The 26,625-nt window shown below is 47.0% G+C and overlaps 1 protein-coding gene across 1 annotated transcript in view; it reads left to right on the plus strand.

Moving 5' to 3' along the window:
* The window catches only part of Syn3 (synapsin III), a 424,399-nt gene that overhangs the window by 62,393 nt on the left and 335,381 nt on the right, over positions 1–26,625 (plus strand). Inside the window, exon 3 of the mRNA XM_078052454.1 lies at positions 7,167–7,224. Coding sequence (XP_077908580.1) covers positions 7,167–7,224 — 58 coding nt within the window. The remainder of the gene's footprint in view (positions 1–7,166; positions 7,225–26,625) is intronic.

Genomic DNA, 26,625 nt, shown 5'->3' on the forward strand with positions numbered 1-26,625 from the left:
TTACTGTGCAAAAGCTTTTTAATTTGTTGCCATCCCATTTATTAACTCTTGGCATAATTTCCTGAACTTCAGGGTCTCATTGAGAAAGTGGTTGCCTGTGTCTTATGTTGGAGTGTTGACCCTACAGTTTCTTCTAGGAGTTACATAGTTTCCGGTATAATTAGTTCCTAGGTCTGATTCACTTTGAGTTGATTTTTGTGCAGGGTGAGAGATAAGGGTCTATTCTCCTCTGACATGTAGATAACTGGTTTCCCTAGCACTCTTTTGTTTTTCTTTTCTCCAATGTGTGTTTTTGGCACATTTGTCCAGTTGACTATATCGGGTGAGTTTTTCTCCATATTCTTTCGTGTACCACTAATCTATGTGTTTGTTTTTATACCAATACCATACAATTTTTGTTACTGTATCTCCTTAGCATTATTTGAACTCTGTAGTATAATTTGCTTAGAATTGCTCTTTTGGCTTAGAATTTTTTGGCTATTCTGGGCTTTTTATTCTTCCAAATGAAATTTAGGACTGCTTTTTTTTTCTACTTCTGTGAAGGATGTCATTGATATTTTGAGAGGGCTTGCTTTGAATCCATATATTGCTTTAACAATATGAATTCTGCCTATCCATGAACATAGGAGATCTTTCCATCTTCTGGGTCTTCTTCAATTTCTTTCTTCCATGTTTCTTTCTTCCATGTAGAGGTCTTTCAACTCCTGGATTAGGTTTATTCCTAGAAATTTTTAAAGGAGCCATTTTGATTGGGATTGTTTTCCCAATTTCTTTCTTTGTTTATTGGTATATAAGAAAGCTACAGGTTTTTGTATGTTGATTTTGCAATCTGTTACTTTGCTGAATTTGTTTATTCTCTCTAGCAATATATTGGTGGAGTTTTTGTATCTTTTATGTACTGGACCATATCATCTGAAAACAGGGATAATTTGACTTCTTCCTTTCTGATTTTTATCCCTTTTATTTCCTTTTCTTGCCTAATTGCTCTGGTAAGAATTTCTAATACTTATTGAATAGGAATGGTAAGAGTGGATCTCCTTGTCTCTTTCCAGACTTTTAAGCTTTTCCACATTCACTATGATGTTGACTTTGGATTGTCATACATGAACTTTATAATGTTGAGGTAGGTTCCTTCTAAGCCTAGTTTCTTCGGTGATTTTTTTTTTTTTTTAATCATGCACGGGTGCTGAATTTTGCCAAAGGCTTTCTGTGATTCTGTTGAAATGACTAAGTGATTTTTGTTCTTAATTATGTTTGTATGATGAATTAAATTTATTGACTTGTATATGTTAAGCCATCTTCACATCCCTAGGATGAATACAACTTGGTCATGATGGACAATCTTCTTAATATGTTTTTAATATGATTTGCTAATATTTTATTAAGAATTCAACATCTAAGTTTGTCAGGGATATTGGTCTGTAGTTTTCTTTCCTTGATATGTCCTTATCTGGTTTTGGTATGAGGGTGTTACTGGTTTCATAGAATAAATTTGGAAGTGTTCTGTCCCTTTCTATTTTATGGAATAATTTGAGGAGCATTGGCATTAGTTTTTCTTTAAAGGACTGGTGTAATTCAGCTGAGAATTCAGCTGATCCTTGGCTTTTCTTTGTTGGAAGGCTTTTTATACTTTTTATTACTTTTTCTATTTCATTGCTTGTTATTGGTCTGTTTAGGTTTTCTATGTCCTCTTGGTTCACTTTTGGAAGGATATATGTATCCAGAAATGTATCCATTTCTTCTAGATTTTCCAATTTTTTTGAGTATACATTTTCAAAATAGTCTCTAATTATCCTCCAGATTTCTGATTTATCTATGGTGATTTCTCCTTTTTCATCTCTATTTTTACTAACTTGAGTCTTCTCTCTTTTTCTTTAGGTTAGTTTGGCTAATAATTTATCAATCTTGTTTACCTTTTCAAAGAACCAACTCTTTCATTTCATTGATGCTTTGTATTTTTTTCTCAATTTCATTGATTTCAGCACTGATATTAATTAATATTTTAATTAATGGCTTCTACTGGGTTTTGGAAGTGTATTTTTTCCTTCTTTTGAAGGATCTTAAGATATATGATCAGTTTGTATATTTTGGACCTTTCTGATCTTTTCATGTAGGCATTCATAGCTGTAAACTTTCCTCTTAGAGTGACCTTCATGGTGTTCCAGAAGTCCTGGTACCTTGTATCACTATTTTCATTTGATTCTAATAATTTTAAAATTTCTCTCCTGGTTTCTTCTATACCCATTCATCATTCAAAAGTACATTGTTCAATCTTCATGTGCTAATTCTGTAGAATTTGGTGTTTTGTTTTTGGTTTTGTTCTGATTTCTAATATTTTTTTCCATTATGATCTGATAAAATGCAAGGAATTATATCAACTTTTTTTTTTTTTGGTATTTGCTAAGAATTGCTTTGTGGCTTATAATGTGGTCTGTTTTGGAGAAGGTTCCATAAGCTGCTTAAGAAGAATGTAATGTATATTTAAGCTGTTGTTGGATAAAATATTTAAGAGATGTCTGCTAAGTACATTGATTTACAATATTTTCAGGTTCAAAGAGTTTTTAATGAGTTTATGTCTGTAGACCTATATTAGTGAGAGAGATATGTTGAAATCAGCCAGTATTATTGTACTGCAGTCTGAGTTTTTAATTCAAGTAGTGTCTGTTTCATGTAATTAGATACACTAACATCTGGGGCATAAATATTTACTGTAATTATATTTTATTGTTGGGTTATTCCCTTTACTAGTATAAATACCCTTTTATGTCTCTTCTGATTAATTTTGCTTTGAGCTCTGCTTTGTCTGATACAAGCATGAGTAGCTATGGGGTCTCCATTTATCTTGTATATTACTTTCCATCCTTTCACTTATAGCCTGTGGCCGGTAAGATGAGTATCTTGCAAACAACATATAGTTGCATCTTTTTTAAATTTCATTTTGCCAGTCTATGTCTTTTAATTGGAGAGTTGAGAGCACTTACATTTAATGTTATTTTATAGGGAGGTTTATTCATTCCCACCATTTTGCTTTATTTTTATTGTTTGATTTGGTCCTGTTTCTCATTTGCTTAGCTACTCTTCAAATGAGATTGTTCATTTGTGAGCTCTGGGTGGAATATTTCTTTAAATCTTTTCTATAGTGACTATTTTAGCTTAGTAGTCATGATTTTTTTTTTAGTCTTTACTTATTTGGGGGGGATTATTTCTTGTTTAACTCTGAAGGAAAGATTTGCTGAATGTAGCAATCTTAGTTGACAGTTATTTTCTTTCAGAGCTTAGAACACATCATTTCAAGCTCTCCTGGCTTTTACAGTTTATACTGAGAAATCAAAAGCAATTCTAATTGGCTTGCCACTAAATGTGGCCTGATATTTTTCTCTTAAGTCTTTTAAAATTCTATCCTTGTTCCCTATGTTAGGCATTTTAATTATAATGTGTCATGAAGAGATTCTTGTTCAATCTTGTCTATTTGGGATTTTGAATGTGTTCTGTGTCTGGATATTCAGCTCATTCTCAAGATTTTGAAATCATTCTGTTATTATTTTCCTAAAGAGGTTATCCATTCCATGAGTCTGTATCACACAAACATCTTCAATTTCAATGATCCTTAAATTTGGTCCCTTAAAGTTGTCCAAGAGTTCTTATATGTTCTCTTCAGGGTTTCTTATTTTCCTTAATACTGTCCAAATGTTCAATGTTGGCCACTTTGTCTTCCATCTCTGAGAAACTGTCTTCAGCAGGTTCTGCTCTGTTAGAGTGACTTTTAACTGAACATTTTATTGGATTTATTGGGTCTTTCATTTCCAAGAAGTTTGCTTCTTTTTCAATATATCTGTCTCCTTATTGAATTTTTCATTTGTTTCCAGTACTGACTTCCTTCTTTCATTCAGTTGTTTTTCTGTTTCCTCTTGAAATTCACTGATCATTTTTATAATCATTCTTTTGAATTTTTATATTTCATCCACTTCAGTATCTTTGGAGTTAGTTGCTAGTGAATCATGAACTTTAGAAAGCATTGTGTTCCCTTGTTTTTTCATATTTCTTGGATTCCTATGTTGGGTTTCATGCGTCTATTGGAAGAGATTTTTCTGCTCCTCTTACATGTAGGACTTTTTAGGGCACAATCTTCATTTGCCAAAGTAACCTAGAATGATCTAGAGTAAGACCCCTTGTAGGTATGGTATCTACAGCCTTTGTCTTAATTGTCTCTGTTTTTGCTGTAGGAGTGAATGTCCATATTCACCCGAGGATCCATCTCTAACTGTTCCTACTTGGGGCCAGGTTATTAATTTGGATTTTTGTCTCTTCTATTCTTTGTATTAAAGTATAGCTGAAGTTTCAGGTGGTTAATTTTTGTATGGAGGGAGGTGTGCTGTCTTTTGGCTGGGATCAGTTCAGTCAAGGAGTCTACCCTGTGAGCTTGTATTGTGCCTGTAGATTCCCAGCACCTCACAGAAAAGTAGAAAACCAATAATAGCAACAATCGAAGCCAACAGTAGACAGCATTGAAATAAATACCTGGTGCCTAGTAAGACATGCATAACCCGAATCACCACAAAAACAGGAATGGCTGGGTCAGCAATTGCTGACAGCAAAAACAATAAATAACCATGAACTGGATGTGACATTAAAGTAAACAGCAGGTGTCAGCTGTGTCACTCACAGCACTGATAATTGCAACAACTTTAATGGTGGGAGCAGGAGCTATTGTTCTAAAAGACAGTGAAACCAAATAGTTCTAAAAGATGGTAGAAATATAGGTCATTAGTAGAAAATGACAATAATATGCTAAAGAGGTAGAAGAAAGCTCAGAATGCTCAAAATGTGAACAGAGAGATTGCAGAGGAGTTGCTGCACATGATGGAGGAGAAAAATAAGAAAACGAAGTAAAGCAAGGGAGAACGAGAGGAATGTGGCTGTTGGTCGGAGAAAAAAGGAGAGAAGAGAATCATTCAGACCCAAACCAACACAAAAATAAGACAACCCAAATCCTAACTCTCAAAAGACATTGCAAGGAAATGCATCATAAAATATGGTAAAAAAATGAGGAAACAAAGAAGCATGAGAGTATACATATGCCTATGTCCATGAAGCTATCCACACATCAAAAACACCAACAAAAAAATAAATAAAAAGAAAGGAAAGATTCTTAATGAAAAATAGAAGAGTCGTCTTCACTGAGCTGGTCTAAACGGTCACTAAGTGGTCACTTCCTAGGCCCGGCCGTCCTCCTTTCCATCTCTCCTTGGACTGTTGAGGGGGTGGGGTGGGAGGACAGGACATTGTCGACCTCTTCCTTTATTTTTTTTCTTTTGTGTGGTTGTTGCTCACTGAGCTGCCAGCTCAAGTGGCCTAAAAGAGGCCCATTGAAATAGCTCTTATCTTCCCTTCTTACCAGTGTAAGGTAGGACAAAGTGGGAAGAGCCAGGGATTGGAGTCTGTTCACACAGACCCGAGGGATGCGCTCCGGGTGGGGCTGTGGCACGGTTCTCTGAGGGGAATTCCAGGGGGTGGGACTTTGAACTTCACTGGGTGGTGCCTGCTCCAGAGAGATTAGATCCACACACCTGTGGGGCCAGCCTCAGCTGGGAGTCTGGACCTCAGGAGCCTCCTGAGAATTCTGTTCCCAGGGTAAGGGAGCCCATTCTCCACATTCTGCTGCCCACGAAGACAACCTTCCCAGGATGCGTCCCTGAGTATGTCCACACCTGCCTCATCCGTTCCCTGGCCCCTTCATCTGGTCCCATGAGCCACCGGACTCAAAGGCAAAGCTGTGCTCCCTTTTGTTTTTCTGATTGACCCCGGATGTGATCTCCTCTGTGCCCGTTTCACTCACTCACTGCTCCGCGCACCCCGGGCCACAGGGTAGGCACCAGCCGGGACAGTATGGCAGGGCTTGCTGCGACCTCCTGCAGCAGCTGCAGCGTGGCCTCCTCAGATTGGCCCCCAGCTCAGCTCTGCCCTTGCCAGTTGAGAAACACACAGCGCTTTCCAAACACAGGTTCACTCTCCAGCCCTTGGATCAGCTAAGTGCAGGCTGCTAGTCTGTGGGCCTTTCTAGTCTGTGGGTCTGTCCGTGCGGCACCTGCCTCGTGTGTTCCCTCTGTGCGTTATCCTTCCCCTCCATGGTGACTGGCACCACTGCTGCCACCTCTGCCACAGCTGGATCGGCTCCAAGGTGCTCTTTCTTGTTTTTTATTCAAAGCACTCAAATTTCTGAGTCTCTAAGACACTCTGAGTGCCCAGAGTTAAATTTCAGTGAATCCTCGCTTTCACTTACCTCACTGAGAAGCACAGCTTCCACTACTTCAGTCCTGAGCCATGGAGCAGCTAGAAATGCGGCTTTCTTCTAATCTACATGCTTGAACCCTGTGTCTGTAAATATTATCTCATTTAATTTTTAAGATAAACCTTAGAAATATGTTGCATGCCTATTAATATCTTTTTTTGTGGGGAGGTCTTTATATGTTGTTTTTAGATATACTGACAATAGAGTGTATTTTGACATATTAAACATGGAGTATAACTCATTCTAATCAGGATCCTATTCTTGTGATTGAACATGTTTCATTCACCAGTGGTGTATTCATATTTAACATAGGAAAGTTATGTCTGATTCATTCTACTGTCTTACCTACTCCCATCTCCCATTTCCTTCGTTCCCCTTTGTCTAATCCAGTGAACTTCTATTCTTCCCTCCACCCCCTCACTGTGTGTTAGCCATCTGCATGTCAGAGAGAACATTCAGCCTTTGGTTTTCCAGATCCATCCATTTGCCAGCAAAAGTCAAAAGTCATTCTTCTTTAAGGCCGAGTAATATTCCATTGTGTGTATATACCACAATGTCTTCATCCATTCGTCGTTGAAGGGCACCTAGATTGGTTCCATAGTGTAGCTATTATTTAAAAAAAATGAATAACCCAATCAATTAACAGCTTTCTTCTGCAAAGGATAAAACTGGGACATAGGGAGGTCAAGTGGTTTGACAGCACCAAAATTCTGAGTCTTCCATCTTCCGCCTGTTCTCTTTCCATCCACTGGGGCAGTCATCAGTCAAGAGGGGCGGTGAGAGGGAAGGCGGCAGGCACTTCTTGGGTAAGGCCTTTGGGAGGAAGCAGTAGAGCAGTCTGCAACCTTACTCAGTCGATTTCTTCCTCTCCTTGCAGGTCCAAGTATTTCCATGGCAAGAGGGTGAATGGAGAGATTGAGATCCGAGTGGAACAGGTAGGTGGGAGTGGAGTCCTGAGCTCTACCACCCTGCCCTTTTCTAAGCTGGGGTCCTTCCCAGGAGGAATCTTGATCCCACCTTTTGCAGCCAAAATGAACTATGATGGCCAGAAAAAAATCCTGCGTATACCTGGGAGTCTCATTAAATCCCAGAATTATTTGGTCCAGCCACTTCCACCTTTTTTGTTTTAGCAGCACAACTTTTCTTCGCAGGAAATACAAAGTAGGAGCTCATTCTACAAACAGAGGCAAGTTGAGCTGTTCTGATGTCCATGGGCAGAGAGACCCCCAAAGTATTTCTATCTCATCTCTCCCCCAACCTGTTCCCTATGGTCCTGGAGACATCTCCTTAGAACCACGTCGATGGGGAGTATAGTTTCGGAGGGTGACGTGTTTGAATCCTGGTGCTCTTCGCTTTCCAGGTTTGAACCGATGACTTCATCTCTCTGTGCCTCGATTTTTTAAATTGTTGTTGGAACTTAATTACTTAAAACCTTGAGAAAGAACAGAATTAAGAATACTAGCTCTTATTATGGCCAGCTATCAATATCCAGCCACCTCCCTTTTTTTCTGGGGATGGGTACCGGGGACTGCACTCAGGGGCACTCGACCACTGAGCCACATCCCCAGTCCTATTTTGTATTTTATTTAGAGACAGGGTCTCACTGAGTTGCTTAGCACCTCACTTTTGCTGAGGCTGGCTTTGAACTCGTGATCCTCCTGCCTCAGAGGCTAGTATTACAGGTGTGCGCCACTGTGCCCCTCCGGGTCCCTTGTTTTATGTGGGAAAAAACCACAGATGTGCTCAAGGGTGCATAGGAAATCAGTGGCAGAATCAGGACTAGAAGTTTCTGGTCCCTTTAGTCCAGATGAGGGGTTCCTCCCACTGAGCACCTCCTTACTGCGAGCACTCTGCTGGCCTTAGAGAGCACACTGGAGCCCGGACTCTGGAGGCATCCTCTGGCTCTGAATCCCAATGCCACCCCTAACCAGCTGGTGACATTGCTGCTGCAGCAAAAAAAAGCTCTCTCCAGCTCTTCACCTGGACTCTTGGGGTGATAGCAGCATATACCTATGTTCATGGGGTGCTGGGAGTGAGCTAGTGCATAAAGAGAGCCTAGGAGAGTGCCCGGTATACACTGGCACTTCATAAATGCTCCTCTTCCCCCTCCCCTTCCTCCTAGTTCTCCTTCCTCCTCCTCTTCATCATCATCAAAGGCAAACGGTGAGTAAGAGAGATAAGGACCTGGTATAAAATTATTTGGGAGAAGCACAATTTTTAAAACCTGGGGCAGGGGGTCATGACTTTTTCTCTCCCTGCACTTTTGGAGCCTTGTATGGCAAAGATTGAGAAAGGGCCCTCTGAGCATCAAATTGAATTGGCTTCGTCGCAAAGCACCTACGGTTTGAATTTCAGTGTGATCCTGTGGCTTTCAAGTGGATCCAATGTCTACTGGTTTTCCTTCATAAAAAAAGAAAAGCAGTTTATTTTTGTTCATTTTGCAAATATTTGTCAAGTGTCTACTGCGCTGGCTGCTCATGAGGATCAAATCAGGGACCCCGTCCCAAAAAAGCTTGCGGTCTAGGAAGGGAGGTGCGGTGAGTCTTCACAGAGCTTCAGCACAGAAGGTCAGGGCAGGGAGCCCAGACTTGGTGCCCTGGGCAGCAGAGGCCACTACCCAGGGAGGGAGCCGGGCCTCCAGCAGGGAGAGCTATGGAGATGCCCTGGAGAATGGGTAGACCTCAATGAGTGCACCTTAGCCAGAAACCTACACAGCCTCCTGGGTGCCCCCCTCTTCCTCCACCTCTACACCCTTGCACTCGCCAGAGCCTGCTGACTCTGCATCTCCCCCCCTCCACCCAGGGCCTTGCCCATGCTAGGCAAGCCCTCTGCCCCTGAGCTGCGTCCCCACACCCTCCTATGAGCTTCTTAATCCACTTTCTACCCATCTCTGAATTATGTTTCATACAAAGGCTAGAGTGGCCTTTCTAAAAAAAAAAACAAACAAAATTGTTCTCTAAAAGTGTTAAAGTCCTTTGCCCAAAGACTCCTTTTCCCATCCCTATCTAAGTCAGGTAGCCTGGTGACTCCTTTGCAAAGCACCTCAGCTTTTCCTTCCTGGCTCTTACCTGAGTTTTGTACTAAGTGTCCAGGGTGGATCGTTTGCATGAGGCTAGGGAGCTTGGCTGTCTGGATCCCACTCTGTGAGTGGCACAGGGCCTGGCACAGATGAGAGCTAAGGGAAATACTTGCAGAATGAATCACTGATAGATTCCACAGATTCCAGGCTGCTCGTCGGTTTCCAAAAGCGATAAATCACCGCGCCTTAATCTTCCCTCAAAAATCTGAGGTTTCCGTAAACCATCTGGTACATGCTCGGTCGCCAGCTGAGCTGGCCCTGTCTCATCCCCTTGTGGCAACCCCAGGTGGGTGTCTTAATATCTCCCTTTCGTCTCAGCGCTGCCTTTGGCCCAACTTGTAGGTAGAAAATCTTTAAGCAGGGGCATCAGAGGGGATTGTCATGAGAATAACTCACCCAGGGACCCTGGGGACAGACGCACAGCTGGTCCATGAGGGCTAAAATCATGCTGGGAAACCTTGGCTAATGGAGTCATCCTCATTTCCGGCCATGCCTCTCCATGGAAGCCAGAAGGTAAATTAGCCAGGAAACCAATTAGCAGGTCATTTGGTCATTTTTCATCTGGAAGATAGATTTTCCCAAGCCCATCTTGGAGCCCGAGTCCTTCTCTTTACCCATCTGGATCAATGGGTGGGTCACATAAGTGACCTCTCAGGAATCTCACAGGCATCCTCTAGCATTTGGGAAAAGGTTTAGGACGGAAGCCACTATTTAGTCCAAGCTGGCCTTGAATTTTGGGAGCTTGTCTCTCAACCAAGGGCCAAATTAACCAGATAATTGCACTGTCTGGGATTTGCTGGACAGGACGAAAGAGTTAGTTGTGGTTGGCCTAGAAGGAAGTCTCCACCCTTCTCTCCACCTTCTTTCCCTCAATTTAAAAACTGCGGGGCCTGGCTCTCACAGGAGCCAGGAATCAAGAGGCCCTGGGGAGGCCGCAGGGGTCAGTGCATCCATTTGCATTCCATCACCCAGAATGCCCTGCTGGCTCTGTGGGGTCCTCAAGCAGGGTCCGAGGAGAACCTGAGAACATCAGGCCAGGGTGGTTGGCATGTCAAGCTCTCCTCTGTTTATATTTGAAGCAGAGGTTTTTCTTCCCACAGGCGCAAGTCACCCCTCTGTGGGGCTTGGAAATGAGACTGATGAATGGATTCACATTAAGTAGACTTGCAGTCTGGGAGGTCAGAGTCTCCAATAAAACAAAAGCATTTGAAATTCCCATGTTTGGCCTTTCCTCAGTGTTCACAGAGGTACCAAAGCAGAAGGAACAGTCACGCCTTGCTCCAGCAGGTAAGAAAGGCAAGAGGAGGAGGCTGGCCAGCCACAGAGTTACGTGGGAATACCACGGTCTCCCTTGGAGTCTTGGTTCTTGTGTGGTGTTGGAGTTGGGGTGAAGATAGGAAGCGATCAGTGTTGATTCCAGCGAAAGCTGTTGGACACCTCTTTCTTCTGCTCTCCCCATATTTCCTCAACATAAATATCTTCTGAAAGTAAAGATGAGATTTTTTTCCCTTAAAAAAATGTAAATACTTTGGACTCTGAACAGATAGAATCTCTTCTCCAAAATACTTGAGACCAGAAGTGTTTCAGATTTTTTTTTTTCTTTCAGATTTTAGAATACTTCTTGAGATGGGACCCAAATCTAAACGTGAAATTCATTTGTTTCATGTACCCCCCCATGCACATAGACGGAAGGAAATGTCATGATTCTGTCTTGACTGCATCCTATCACATGAGGTCAAAGGCGGAATTTTCCGCTGGTGGTAACACATTCATGCTCATAAAATGTCCGATTCTGGAGCATTTTGGGTTTTGGATTTTCAGATTGGAGGTGCTCCACCTATTTTCCTATTTCTTCAATTTCAGCCTTCAATGCATAATTCTTTCTGGGACAACCTTTCTTAGACTAGATCTTAACTGTTGACATTGACTATGATGACCATGTGATATTTCAAGAAATGGTTATCAGCAAGATGAAGTAATGGTGGTTGGCTGTCAATTCAATTTTATGAGTTGGTAACAGGTTGAACATTCCCCTTAGTGGGGAATGATTACTTGATACAAAAGCACCTTGAATGATCTAATGGCTCTGTTTCAGTACTCCTTCTTTTTTGGGGTGGAGTGGGTACTGGGGATTGAACTCAAGGACACTCACTACTGAGCCACACCCCAGCCCTATTTTGTATTTTATTTAGAGACAGGGTCTCACCATTGCTGAGGCTGGCTTTGAACTCATGATCCCCCTGCCTCAGCCTCCAGAGCTGCTGGGATGATAGGCATGCACCACCGTGCCCAGTTTGCACTCCTTCTTAATCATAATTTACCAATTATATTTGCGGATGTGTTGAAGCAGAATAGGAGAGAGAATGTGCCAGATTACATCTGGTATGATCAAATTGCATAGGAATACAATACCAGGTCCCATTCTAAAACTCAGCTGCAAAAGACCAGTCTTGAAGAGACTCAACATATTAAAATCACATGAGAAGAAGAAGAAAAAAAAAAGATCTAAGATTTAAGTTGAACACAGCCTAATATTTGTGGGAGGAGATATGGCATGAAGGTTAAGAGTGTGACTTCAGAGTAAGACAAACTGCAGATGGAATCTCAGCTCCAGTATCTTTTGATTGTCTTTGATCTACTTATAATATCTGCAAGTATCAATTTCTTGGATGGAAAAATGGAAATAACCATTTCTATCCCCTGGAGATACTAGGTGAATTAAATGAGTTAATGTAATATGCTTAGTGTAGTTTCTTTCTTTTTTTTTTTTTAAAGAGAGAGTGATAGAGAGAGAGAGAGAGAGAGAACATTTTTTTTAATATTTATTTTTTAGTTATTGGCGGACACAACATCTTTGTTGGTATGTGGTGCTGAGGATCGAACCCGGGCCACACGCATGCCAGGCGAGCGCGCTACCGCTTGAGCCACATCCTCAGCCCTTAGCGTAGTTTCTGACACATACAGTAGATGCCCAATAAACTATAGTTATGGTTGTTACCCCCAAAATGATGCTATTTCAGGCTGTGTCACCTACATGCAGCATCAGAATGCAGAAACGTGATGGCCCCTAAGCTCCCCTCCCCGACACCAAATATATGCAGTGTTCTCTCCAGAGTCTAGCAAGAGATCCAGTTGTAGTGTTAGACCGTAAAGAGAAAATAACAACTCAGAAGGCCTCCTGGGGAAACGGGAATGATAGGAACCAAGGCCCGTGAGACGAGAGGATCCCGTCAAGGAACTGGAGGTGTTTGGCACACAGGAAGAGAGGCTGCTGGCCGGCCCCAGTCTACCCTACGAACCCCACCACTTGAACCAGTGGTTGATAAGTAATAGCTCCCGAATGTCGAGTCCTCACAAGGTAAAGCCAAGTGCTTTTCACTGTTGAGGTTGGCATCATTAGCACCTCCTCTTACAGAAACCGAGCTCAGAGCGCCAAGGGCTTGCCACAGTTACCCAGCTAATAAATGGCAGGGGTCTGGTTGGACCCAGTTAGCTGAACTTCACTGCATTTTTCTGCCAGTCTTGCTGATATCAAGATCAATAACCAATAACCAGTATGTATGGGTTAAAGCGCTTTCCACACATAAACTTGTTTCCACCTCACGAGGACATATTAAGATAAATGGATCCAACCAAATCCATTTGGCAGATGAAGAAATTGGGGCTCAAAAAGGTTAAACCATCAGCAGAAATGAGCGATAGAGCAGAAATTTGAACCCTAGCTTGTTTCCCATATTAGTTCAGGCTAATGGTGTCATCCTAGAGGATCTGTCCACCCCCAGTTGTGCCAGAGCAGGGGGCAGGTTGGAAAGGCCAAAGAGTGTGCCCGAGACAGTGTGTGAGACGTAGTGTTTACTGGGGAAAGTTTACAAGAGATCAGCGACTGTTCCAAGAAGAGTTCAGTGGTGACAGGCTGAGCCCTCAGTTCCACCCCAGTCCCCGCTCGGAGAAGGGTCTTAGACATCAGGCTGCAGAAACAGGGACATCTTCAGCGTCAGCTGTCTCAATTTGTTTTCCTGGTCAGCAGCAGCCCCGGGAGCAACTGTCCTGTGTACGTGCAGGAAAGCTGCCTTCCACAGATAATGCTCTCTGGCCCTCCTTCCCTGTGTGCACCGGGAAAGCCACGTCCTTCGGGATCATCTGTGTGTGGGCTTCCTGGCCTGGGTTAGCGCCTATTGTTCCTTTAGCTCGGCTAGGTTTTTTTTGAAAACAGAAAAAGGGGCATTTGGGGACATAGTGTTTTGCCATCCCCCTTTTCTTTAGGGACAATACAAAGATGGATTTCAACTTGGTATAAACACAAGCTACTGAGCAGAGCCAACTAATGCTGAATGGGACATTCCTGTGACCTTGGCAGGTAGGGAGTCTCCTGAGCTGGAAATGCTCTGGCAGATATCAGGCAGCTAATCCAGGGAGGAGTTCCCAGGAAATTCATTACCTAACAAGATTTTTTAAAAAAAGACTGTATTCATTTTTCTTTTATTTATTTGGGGGAGTAAAAGTAACAAATTCCAGGAGTTAAAAATTAAAAAAAAAAAGGTGCAACGTGGTATCTGGAGAAAAGTCTCCCCGCAAACCTGCCCTCACGATCCGCTTCTCTTTAGTGCAGCTTACCACTGGCGCTGGTTTCTCAGGCAATTTCCCAAAGAGGTTTCCAATGCCACGTTCAAGTCCACATGTATAGGTTTCATAAAGGGTCGTTGGTCAGAAAAAAAAACATAAGCCATTCTAGGTATTTTGGAGGAGGATTTAATAAAGATTGATTACAAATAGACCCAAAGGGGAAGTCATAGTACCCAGAGCCACAGAGGTCCTCTGGCCACTGTCGTCACCACCACTGCTATTGTTGAAACTGCCACTGTGGTCACCAAAGAAACCTGAGCCTGCCCCCGCATGATGCCACAGGCCTTCGCCAACTCCTCCACCTGCTGCTGCTGTTGGTGGACTTTCTGTGGCTGCCTCTTCCCTAACTCAGTTCCTGTATGAACACCTCCCCTTGGTAGGAAGGAACAGGAGCCATGTGGCAAAAGAATCTGGGGAGTGTAAATGTGGGGGTGTCAATTCCGTCGTGTAGGAGAAAACCAAGGGGGATGGACGTAGGCCTGTTAAAGACAACGGTGACGGCACCATCCACCCCTTTGGCCTCTCAGCATCCACACGTGCCCTTCTGCTTCTCCGTACTCACTGAAGCCCCGACTTTTCACTTCATGCATCCTGGAGTTTATTCCAAGGGGGGGCGCATGCAGAGATCTCGCTCTTGTTAACGATCGCCTAGGTTTCTGTCCCGTCCATAATTTTACTGTTGCAGGAAATGCTAAACCTGTTAGCATATCTATTAGCACATCTGTAGGATTCATTCCTTGAAGCAGAACAACTCACTGCACCAGCAGTGCACGTAGTAGATGCCACAGTGTACTCTAGGCATAAAGAACTCCCTGCGCCTCTGCAGCTGCTGAAGTGCTCCCAGAAGACAGACCTCAGCCGTCTCGTGGAAGGGCCTCAGGTGAAGAGCACTGCTTTGCCCAAGGCCCCGTCTCTTTCTTGGGGACAGTTTTCTCCAATGATATAAAGGCCCCGGGACACTTCACCCCAATTTGAGACAAACTGAAAGGCTGTGGCATCTCGCAGAGGTCTCTGTGGAGTTGACAGAGATCTTGCTGGGCCCCTGGTGTGGCTGGACTTCGCATGCGGTACTCACTCCTGCCTTTCCTCCACCTACCGGCGACATCCATTCCCAGAGCACCTCCTAATGAACTTCTCAAGCCAATATCCACCCCAGAGTCTGCCTCTCAGAGAGCACGACCTTCGAGAGCACATTTATAATTCTGATAGTTTTGATGACTTCTGGCCAACCACCCTCCATGGAGATTGCGTGGATGATCTGCAACGCTCTTCCGATCCGGGTTTCTAGGACTCTGCAGGACCCACGGATTCTGGGGTCCATCCTGGGTAGAATGCTCTCTTGGTTCCAGGCCAGACATGGATGCTGAACTCTGAAGTGCTCCATAATTGGCTCTTCCTGTTTGACCTCCTTGTGTTTGAAATTCACCAGAGCTTGGCGTTTCTGTGCAGGGCCGAGTCCGACAGGATTCTACCGCTCGGATCCAATAAGCCTTGTTTTGTTAACACAATCCTGCAAGATTTATTTGTTTGGCTTGGCTCACCCTGACCTCAGACGTTCTGTTTTATGTTATTTTTAAAAGCGTGCAGGTCTCCATGGAGGCCTCTTTCTTTTCAAATCTAAGAACCAGCTGGGAGAATTAAAAAAAAAAAAAAAAAAAGGCAGGTGGGATCCTAGGACACACTCGCTGAACCATAACTCATCAGAAGAGCAAGCACTTCTCTCCTTAGCCATGGACTTGATTAATGTGGGTTTATCAGCTGCCTGGGCCTACCTTATGTCCACCAACGGGAGAAGTCCAGAGAGAACAGAGAAGCGAGAATAATGGTGGTGTTAGCAAGCTTTTATTGAGCATTTACTGCATGCTATGTGCCCTGTTCATTTCTTCCTGAGCAAGAACTCATTTCATCTCCATGGCGTACCTGGGGCTGAGGAGACTGAGGCTTGGAGAGCTTAAATGAAGTTCTCAGGCATGGCCACACAGCTGGTAAGAATGTAGCGAAGCTAGGATTTGAACCCCGGTCTGGCTTAATCAAAGTAGAGGTTAAATAAAGTAAATCTATGAGAAGAGCTGTTGTTCTTGAATTTGTCTTTAGAAAGCTCTTTTGCTTTTCCCCTCTTGGCTCAGGTTCCTGGAGTACAAATCCCACAACCCCCTCCTGTCTCACCTGCTGTTTTGATCAACTGGATAAATTACAAATTCATATGTGCTGTTCTAGGAAAGAGCTCCTCTCTCCCCGGCGGAGTCTGATGGCTCTTATTCATCCCTTGATGTTTCTGGCTTAGTGCTCAGCTCCTCTGTTCACAGGGGGGTGTGATCTCTGTTTTCCCCAAGGCTGTGTTCTGTGGTCTTTACGCATAGCTACGTGTCTCCAACCTGTATGAATAGTATATCAAACTCTAGAGCCAGATGGGCTGGGTTTGAGTTCCTGAGTGACCTTGGGGAAGTAATTTAGCTTCTCTGTGCCTCAGTCTCTTTGTACATTTAAGCAATAACAATAAACAAAAATCACTATAGAGTTGTGAGACTAAGTTACTGTTATGGTTTGGTCTTGAACGTCCCCCAAGGGATCATGAGTTGAAGACTTGGTCCACAGTGTCGCAAGGTCCCCCGGTGGGGCATGTGAGGAGTGATTAGACCAGGAGGGCTCTGGTCTCACCAGTGCGTTAATCCATCAATAGACTCATGACCTGATGACAATATGTGGAGGGGGTGGAAACTGGAGGAGGGAGGCCTAGCTGGAGGAAGTGGTCGCTGGGATCCTGTCCCACCCCTCCCTTGCCCTCTTCTCTCTCTGGTCCCCTCTCCCTCCCTCCTGGCTCACATGCTCTGCCACACCCTCCATCACGGCAATCTGCCCCATATAGGCCCAAAGCAATGGAGCCAACTGACCTTGGATTGAAACCAGGAGCCATAATGAATCTTTCCTCCTTTAAGTTGCTTTTCTCAAAGGAGCGATCCAGCCAGGGTGGGCCAGGGGAACACTGGGACCCCGGCTGACCAAGCCCCAGTGATCCCAAATGCGGTTGGGCCTCGGCCACTCTGTCAGGTGGCTGGTCCTTCGAGCCCCTTTGTCTTCTCTGCTAGAGGAGCCTCTGGTGTCCTGGTCCCGCTGTGCCACCTGTGAGCACCTGAGCGGGATCTTAGAGACTTCATCTGGGGTGTGGGCAAGGCTGTCCCAGGAGGACGAGGTCTAGCCCAGGAGTTATTTTCTGAGCACGGCTGTGCAGGAGGAGGGATGGGATTCACTCACATCAGGAAGCCCAGCTCCATGTTCTTGGCCTCTGGAGACCGATGGGCCGTTCCCCTTTCCTTACTGGCTCCCTCTTCGTCAGCACCTGCCCGGCCCCGGCCCTGAACCGCTGGACCATAGATAAATGAGAATCCAACGGAAATTCGACAGACACTCTAGAGGAGAACGCAGCAAGCCCATTCGCTCCCGAGGGATGAGTCATGAAAAGATAAACAGAAACTGTCTTATCCAAACCTGCTCCTGGGTCAAGAGACACTTACTGAGCACCTGCTCTGTCCTGGGTCTTTCTGACAGAGCCCTTCACCCTTGAAGAGTCCTTCAGCTGGGGACTGTAATATGTCACGGTGAGCATGTCAGGGATCTGTCCAGCCTTGGACTGTTTTAGGGAAGGCCTCACAGAGCAGCAGAAGCCCAGTTGGGGTTTGAGGAAGAGAACCGAGGGACGGGCAGATGTGCACATCAAGCCTTCCAGCTGCACAGCATGGTCTAAATCTCAGTTTGTCACAGGCGGGGAGAAGGTCAGCCTGTACAGTGCAGGAGAAGGGAGGGTGGGGGAAGAAGCAGGAAAACAAGATAGAGAACAGTCTGTCCAGGGTGAACTTTGTGTGCAAGGAGTGCAAGTAGAAATTGTGTCCTAGAGGCAATGGGGTGGGGGCGTGCCCTGGACCATTCAAGTCTGGGGCGATGGAACTGGGTATTCACTGTAGAATGCACGTGCCAATGGGGGGCTTGGTAAGTGCACCGCGTAGGCATGGTGGCCCGAGACGGGGCAGAGAAACTCAGCTCTGGATTTGGTGTGGGTGGGAGGAGAAGATGCCTGATCCTTGATGATTGTGCTTGGGAAGGAAGTTCATGGAGAAGACTCCACAACCGTGCCCTGAATGCATGTGGGTGCAGGGCCTTGTCCTGGTGACCTCCAGCCATCCCAGCTCCCTTCTCATACCTCGACTTGGCATTTGAGAATATAGGAGAAGAGCTGACCTGGGGCCTCAGACGCACGTGGCCTGCTCAAGCTGGTGTCACTAAAGCAAGCCACAGCCAGTCTCGCGTATCCACCACTCCGTACGCCGGTTGCCCTGACCCATTCCACGCTCCACCTCGTAGCTTCTCCCAGTCTGTGCCGTCTCTGGCCTTGAGACGCCTCCTTGTCTCCCCACCCCTCTCCCACCCCCCTGCACAGTGGCTTCGCCCTTCGACGTTGGCCTGGCCGTTCTGCATTTCCCCCCAGCCCTGCGCTTGTCTCCACCACTTGGGTCTGGCCCACTCCCTGATGAGAGGAGCCCCCGCCGGGCTCCCCCAGCCCTGCCAGCAGCCCCAGCCCGGATGTGCTTGCACACTGGGCTTGGGCTTTGCCTTGCAGTAGGAACCCAGGGTCATTAATTAACCCGGGTGGAACCTATTATGAAACACCCAGAAACTGGAAGGAACCGAGAGACTCCTCAAGTCTCAGCAGGGGAAATGCCTTGTAATTGACTTGGATGACTTCACTGCAAAGCTCTGTCTGGCTGTTATGCTAAACTGAAAACCAATCTATTAGGCGGTGGAAGGAGCCTCCCAGCCCACCCTGGGCAGTCTCCTGAGGGGCGGGTGGGGCTGGCACACATCAGGACTTAGGCGCTGCGATGGCTTCCTTTGGCCCAGACCCAGTCTGGCCACATATTCTAGGGCCCTGAGAAAGAGAGAGGGGGCTGCTATCCCGGGATGACTTTGTAAGTCCTCCATGGTCTACCCTTAACAACCCATAGGAGCTTCTTTCTTTGGAATTGAGTTCCACAAACCCCTTTTCTCAGGGAGCTTGGAAGGTGGCATAAGAGAATGTCCGCAGACGGTGATGTGCAGAGGACAGCGGCACAGCCTGGGGCCCGGAGAGATTCGTGACAATAGTCAGCATCTGATCCGTGCTCACTGAGTGCCAGGCATGCGCCGGGCCCTTCAGATGGACTCGTTTATTTGTAAGTTCTCCCATTCTCCAGATGGGGAGACTGAGGCTTGTCCAAGTTCACACCACGAGTAAGTGGCAGAGCTGGAGTTCTCAGTCAGCCCAACTCCAGAGTCTGTGTGTGTCATTCCCAACGGTGCTGTCTCACCTGGAAGACCTGGTGACACGTATTCACACATAAAGTGCTGGCTGGTGCAGCGGACTTGGTCAGTGGGTCTCCAGTGGAAAGGCAAGGCCCTCTGTGGGCTAGCCCCTTCCTGTTTCCTCTCCTCCCAGGGTCTGCCTTAGACTCTAGTCCTCCCACCCCCCCTCCCCAAGCCATCCTGGAGTCGCAGCCCCTGCCTGGCTTAGGAAAGTCTTCCTGGAAAATCCTTTCCCCCCCCTCTTGCCCTAAATGTGTCAACATTTAGCTCAGGCACTGTTTCTGTGCTGTCTTCCTTTTTCTAGTAAGGAGAGGTGCCTCCTGCCGGCTCTCACAGAACCTCACATGGGCCACTGCGACGCTTATCTGCTCACTTTGAAATCACTAGTTTGCCTGCCCTTCACTCCCTGTAGATGCTGAGCTCACTGGGAACAGAGGTGTGTCTTTATTTATCCTAGAGAAATGCATTGAGCACCTACTATGTCCTAGGTGATAGGGCTATGATGCTTAAAGACAAATGTAATTTCTACCTGAAGCAGCTTAAGCCTAACGGAGCCAACAGGTATCAATCCCATTCTCTCTCTTACACACACACACACACCCACACACACACACACACACACACACCCCACACACTCTGTGGTGTTAGCATGTGATGGGCAGGCTGGCAGGGGACATTCATTCAGGTACATGATCCATGCTCCAAGAACATTATCTGTGCTCAATAGATATCTCTCAGACTTATCCAAAGTAGCAAAAAGAGAAGCCACGGAGAAGAGACGTGGTGTCCCATAAGAACCGAGACCGCCCAAATGCCCTGTTGCGTGGTGACAGAGGACAGGTGAAGCCCTAGTCCAAGAGGAGCCGCCCTGCAGGTGCAGCGGGTGTGACAGACATGGTCTGGGCTGTTGATACCTTCATTTAATCTCCACTTCTATCCTACGAAGTAAAAACGGATGCAACCAGGACTGGAGAGGTAGAGTGTCCTGCTGGAAGCCACACAGCTGGTAGGTGCAGAGGTGAGACGTGGGCACCACTGAACCTGCCTCCCCTCCCCACACGGGGTCTCCCCCGGGTGCAGCTCCTTGCCAAGGCCGTGGTCACGGCAGAGCCAGCCCTGCCCTCCTGCCTGGCCTGGCCTTGGGAACTCTAAGGGGAAGAGCTTGGCAGCCATCAAGCTGCAGCCGGAATTGAAGCCCGTCCGTCGTGGGGCACCGGGGTTTGGGCTGGAGAGTCCTGAAAACCCCTCGAGGGAAGGAAAACGGGCTCTCGTGGGTCAGATCCGAGATCTACTTCGTGCCTCCCATGTATGGCTGGGTGCTGTCCCTTCAGACACCCCTGGGGAGGAAGGCTCCTTAGTCTATAGGCACAGGAAGCAGTGGAGGCGCAGAGAGTTGAAATGGGTCACTTCTTAGGGGCAGAACTGCGACCACAATCTACATCCTCCTGGTTCAAAAGCTGAAACCCCGCTCCCACCTGTTCACCTGGCACCCAGCTGGACTTGAGCATCAGAACTTGCTTCTTCTGAACTAAAGCACTTTTTCAGATGGATTTTCTCCGGTACAAAAGTCAGCCTCTCCGCGTTCCCTGGGTCTGGTTGCTGGAACCTTCCTTTCCTCCCTGAGCAACGACCTGAGTTTCCTTTCCTGCCCTTGCGGGTGGGATGTTGGCCTGTTTAAAGTGGAACTGCACCAGTGGCCTCCCACCCACGGCACCTCGGGGTCCGCCTTCTGTCCAGACAGGGAGGAGACAGTCGGTCTTGCCCCTCTGGGGCTGCCGGGAAAAGCAAGGGGGTAGCCGAGAGGTCGAACCTCCCCCGGCTGGGCCAGCCAAGTGCCAGGAACCCCAAACTCGGCCCTCATTGGACAGAAGCGGATTTTGATGACTTGCTTAATTTGCTTATTCTTCCTTTACAATCGCTTTGGTCTCTCTCTGGCTCCCTCCGCTCTCCATGGCCCAGGCTCCTCGGTGTCTGTGGGCTGAAGGCCAAAGTCTTTAGGCAGCACCAAGCCCCTTCCTAACCTGGCACAGCTGAGCTTTCCCACTCCCTCTGTTCCTCTCTCTGCTTCGTGGTCCCCATGGGTGACTTTGGAGGGGCCAAATAATTAATTTACGAGGTTCCACATTTAATATGGCTTTCCTGCCAGTTCTACATCTCTGTGTCCAAAAACGTTGTTTGTATGCAATGAGTATCGGTACATCTGACCGTCCCTCCCTTCATGCACCTATCCGGCCAGTCAACCGTGCATTTATCTCATTATCCGTCCGCCAGGCTTAACTCCCCACCCTGCTCTGTTTTGTGGTCTCTGATCAGTTCAGAATTAGGTTTGCTCCCCTCTAAAAGCCTTTATGAAATGTAGTATTGCACAATACACATAGTCAAGATAACAATAATAATTCCTGTGTATTAAGCAGTATATTTATACGTACACTACATATTTATCATATATATATATACACATATTATATATACAGCCCCCACACATATATAGCAGAGAAGAGAGAAAGAATGAGACACTCTGCCAAGATTTTACTATATACATAACCTAATTTTACCCTCCCAGTAGCCTTGTGAGCTGACTGTTGTCACTGGGGTGAGGTTCCCCAGTGTGACCTGTAAGTGACAGAGGCAGAATGTGAACTTCTGTCTGCTCCTCTCTGCAATCCCATTTTCCTAACTCACCCCTCATCCCTGGGGTACTCATTGGCTATTAAAAGATCTCTTTGAATCCTTACCTGATCTGCCCTCTCCATACATTGAATGGGAGACTACATTAAGATTCTGAAAGCGAGCAGCTCACTCTCATTAGTTCTTATTTCTACTCTGTAGTATTGTAGCATTTTATTGGTGTGGAGGGAGCATTTTCTGTCCAGTAAGAGAAGACGTCTGTCAAGGCAGTTTTGTGTGCTGGGCGTGGGGGGCGGGGGGGCGGCTTGGATGAGACAGACAAGCGCTAAGATCCTTCCCTTCCTTCCTTACCCCTGGGGCTCAGAGCAAGTGGCTGAAGGATCTTGGCGTGGGTTTCTTCATTCACAAAATGGAGACAGTGAATGCAGCCGTGTTCAGTACATGGTCAGAGCTGAGTCCATCCCAGGGAAATTCCAGGGGGCTCAGGATCCAGGTCTGGTCTGTAAAAGGAGGCACAGTGTATACATGGGGCAGCGCCACCCCACGTCTCGGCCAGACAGGGAAGGCACGGCTCCCAGCTGAGCAGGGGCAGCTCGATATCTTCCCCTAGAGCTGGCAGCAAGATGAAACCCGCTGGCTGACCCCACGGGAGCGTTCAGTTCCTCCATGCTCTGGCCCTGACCCAGATCTACTGGAAGAGGGTGGCAGGTCACAGTCAAGGTGGTGGCATCCTTAGTTGGCAGATGAGGGGTGGGGATGGAACCAAGCCCACCAGCGACACGCCCGTTCTCTTCTCGCCTGGGTTGTCTGCCAAAGCACCTGGCTTCTGGGTGTGCACCTCATGTCCCTGAGGTTCAGGGGACCTGGGTGCCTGTCGGCCGTCTTTGGGAGGATGAAGAGGGACAGAGAGAGACTGGAAAGAGGAAGATAAACTTGGCCTAACTCATGTCTTTCTGTGTCCATCGTTTCTAACCAGGGGTGGTTTTTGCCTCCCAGGGGACATTCTGCAATGCCTGGACACATTTTTGGTGGTCACAGCCTGGGAGGTCCCTGGCCTCCGTAGGTAGAGCTAGGGGAGCTGCTAAACATCCTTCCACGCACAGGACAGGCCCAGGACAGGATTCTCCAGCTCAAAACGTCAGTAGTGCTGGGACTGAGAAATCCTGTCCCCCACTGAACTGCTCAAAGCCACACCTTCTGTGGAGGACCCCTGTGGGACCCTAAGGACAGGAGATGAGAATCCAGTTTATGGTGGTGCGGACTCCATTCTCAAGACATACCACCTTCACTGCCTCTTGCAAACTCTGCAGGAGCCTCAGGACAGAACAGGGAAGGGACCTCTCCCCATCTTTACAGCAAGAGGCGCTGAGACAGAAGTTTCTGGGATTTCTCCCAAGATGCCATGGCTAGGAAGTCCCAGGGGTGAGTTGAAGCCTGAGTTTATAGCCGCATGCTCTGCACTCTGCGACACCTCTGTGCGTCCCGTGAGTGTGGCCAGGAGCCCAGCAGAAACCCAGGGCCCATTGAAATCCTGCGGGACATGGGAGTGGGCCACAGCCTATTGTTTAAAGGTGCCAGGGTCTGTGCCTAAAACACCCGGATGCAGAAACGACCATCATGGAGGAGGTGCTCTTGTACTCATGGTCCCCTGGAAGCAAGAGGTAAAACGTGCCACCCAGGGCAGGAGTCGGGGGACTGTACAAGGCTTGTCAGGAACAGAGGGAGCCAGGGGGCAGGAGGGGGGCGGAGGGGAGGAGCCCTTAACGTGGTGTTGTGGAAGGATCAAGGAGGCCGCTGAAGAGGCTCAGGATTGATGAGCGTGGCTGACTGGTTTCAGCCCTGCAGGAGAGTGAGCCCCGGTAGCTCTTGTTGGGTAGCTGTCCCTGGGTGATCAGGGCAGGTGGCTAGGGGCCTGGAGTGGGAGAGCCCAGGGAGGCAGGTGGTGTCTGGATGGACTGGTGGGCACTTGGAAGGCACCCTCCAGGCCAGCTGCTTGGTATGTCCAGGCTTTGTCCTCTAGGAAGGATCCCTTCAGGGCCAGCCAGGCCCCAGGTGTCTAAGCATCTTAACGCGGAAAATAGAAGGTGTGGTTCAGATGCCCGTCCAGCACCAGGGCCCACCACACTGCTTCTTCACCGTCTCTCAAGAGAGAACTTCTTAGCTTTCAATCAAATCCTCTGTAAATCCCAGTGTTTAAGAAGGTTAAAACATCAAATCCACCGCTCTGCTGGAGGCATAGCTGAAGGCCCTGAACCGGCTGAGTCTCCAACAGCTGGGCCTGTCCCCTCTGAGTTACGGGGCCCTACAAACCAGATTCAATCTCATCGTGCCTTAGTGCCCACATCTAGAATGGGGATAGTAGGACTTGCTTCGCGGAATCGCTTCAGGACTGAGTGACTCAAAACAGCATCTGGCACATAGTAAATGCTAAAAAAAAAATACATATATATTTTAATTCCTAATATAAATATAATGTATGATACTAAATTATTAATGAGGTAGGATTATATGACCTCCAGGCCCGCTAATGGTGGCCAGGCAGCGGCCACTTCTAGTGCTATTGCGGTCAACAGTGCTCTCCATAGTATCGCTGCTTCTCTTTCTGTTCCCCAAAGACACAACCACTTCCACTTCCCTTGTTGCCGATTCTCCTACTGCTGTTCCCACCAGGAGAACCATGGTCACCACCGTCACCAGGCATCGTCACCAAGGGAGGACGGGGTCACCTGGATCCTTTGGAGTCAAAGTGAAGGTGAAACAGAGAGTGACATGAACAGTCACCGTGGGGCCAGTGACACTCCTCCTGTGCCTTTACGTCCTGTTGGCATTTCTCTGGGTTTAGGGGAAGTGATTTATGAAGTTCTCGGACGTGGGGGGCTGCCGTGGATAAGGTTATGGGAGAGATTCCACATTCCGAGGTCTTTCCTCTGAGCCTGCTGGGTGGGAAATGCTCCGTGGCAGCCGTTTGTGGTCCCTGGACACGAGGGTGCCACTGGGAACCACGCCTTTAGGGGATTAGGTTCAGGCTGGCCCTAGGCCTTATCTGGGTCACACTCTCCTGGAAGTACTGTGGCCTCTTGGGGTCAAATGAGCATCTGGAAAAAAAGAAACTGAGCCTTTGGAAGCAGATTCCCTCCCGAGGCAAAAGGATTCGAGGAAATAACCCATTCGCACGGAGGAAGCTGGGCCCTGGGCTCCCCCCTTTCCTGAGCCTCCTTAATCTGGAGCTGTGTCACAGTGGACTTGGGAGGGGTGACCAGTTCCAACTGAGCTGCCTTAAGTGCTCTGAGCAAAAGCCCACAGGGACTTGCAAATCAACCTGGAAAAGAGAAACGAGCTGTGTCTTGTCTCAGAACTCCCCGTGCTTGCTCCAAAATAAACATATAAGCCATGCTGGCGGGGAAGACATGGGGCTTTTTCTTCATTTTAGAAACTCCATGTGTGCATTATTTTAAATAGGCGCCAGCGCATGAGGCCCTTTTAACAAGATTGAAAACAGATGGGGCTGAGGCCGTTCGGTAGCTCTCAGAACTAACAGGGGAAGTGCTAAGCCGTCCTGGGTCCAGGCGATGTTCGTTGCTTGCCGAAGTCCAAGTGCAGCCGGGCCTCTCATTCCCAGAGAGCAGAGTCTGCTTCCTGTGTCAGGTGTGGGCGCCAGGGGAAGGAAATATCCCCTTTCACGGCATTTACCGGTGTTTGCATTTACTTGACCCTGCGGCAGCTCGGGAGAAGGAGGCTTGGCCTGGATCTGGAGCCCTGACGCTGCTGGAGCTGGAGACACTGAGTTCTTAACTTCCTTTCTGTAAGGCAGAATGACCCTGAAAGGCTCACTTTTCTTCAAAGGCTGCCAGTCTCCTTCTGAGTAATAGCCACCGTCCTTTCCACGGTGGAGAGGCGCTGCAGGCTTAGACGTCTCGGAACCATTGCTGGCCTGCCTTCCTGGCTCACTCTGACCCAGCTACTCCATCCGACCTTCAGAAAAAGACATGCTGGTGATCATGTAGAGCCTCTGGGCCACTTGGGCATTGCTGGCGGGAATGGCAAATGGGGCATCCATGTGGAAAATAGCAAGGCGGGTCCTCAAAAAGCTAACCGTGGGATTACCGTCTGATCCAGCAATGTTAACTTCTGGGTGTGTACAGAAAACTAGGACTGAAACAGATATTTGCACACCCATGTTCATAACAGCATGATTCACAATAGCCCGAAGCTGGAAACAACCCAAATATCCATCAACAGATGAACAAACGAGCCAAGTGTGGGATGTCTACACCAAGAAATATTACTCAGTTCTTAAAAAGAAGGAAAGTCTGACACAATATAAATGAACCTTGAAAATATTCTACCAATAAGCCAGATACGAAAGAACAAATATTATTTGATTCAAGATGGACAAGGTACTTAGTAATACCTAGTAATCAAGGTACCTATTAGTACCTTAGAAGTCAAGGTACTGAGTAATACCTTAGTAGTCAAGGTACTGAGTTTTACCTTAATAGTCAAGATACTTAGTTGTACCTTAGTAGTCAAATCCACCAGGACACAAAATAGAATAGAAGTTACAGGGCTGGAGGGAGGGAGGAAAGAGTACAAGTTATTGTTTAAGGAGTACAAAATTTGTGTTGGGGAAGAGAAAGTTCTAGAAATGGATCGTGGTGATGGTTGCCCAACA

The sequence above is a fragment of the Ictidomys tridecemlineatus genome, chromosome 6 (assembly GCF_052094955.1).
Source record: "Ictidomys tridecemlineatus isolate mIctTri1 chromosome 6, mIctTri1.hap1, whole genome shotgun sequence".
NCBI classification, from domain to species: domain Eukaryota; kingdom Metazoa; phylum Chordata; class Mammalia; order Rodentia; family Sciuridae; genus Ictidomys; species Ictidomys tridecemlineatus.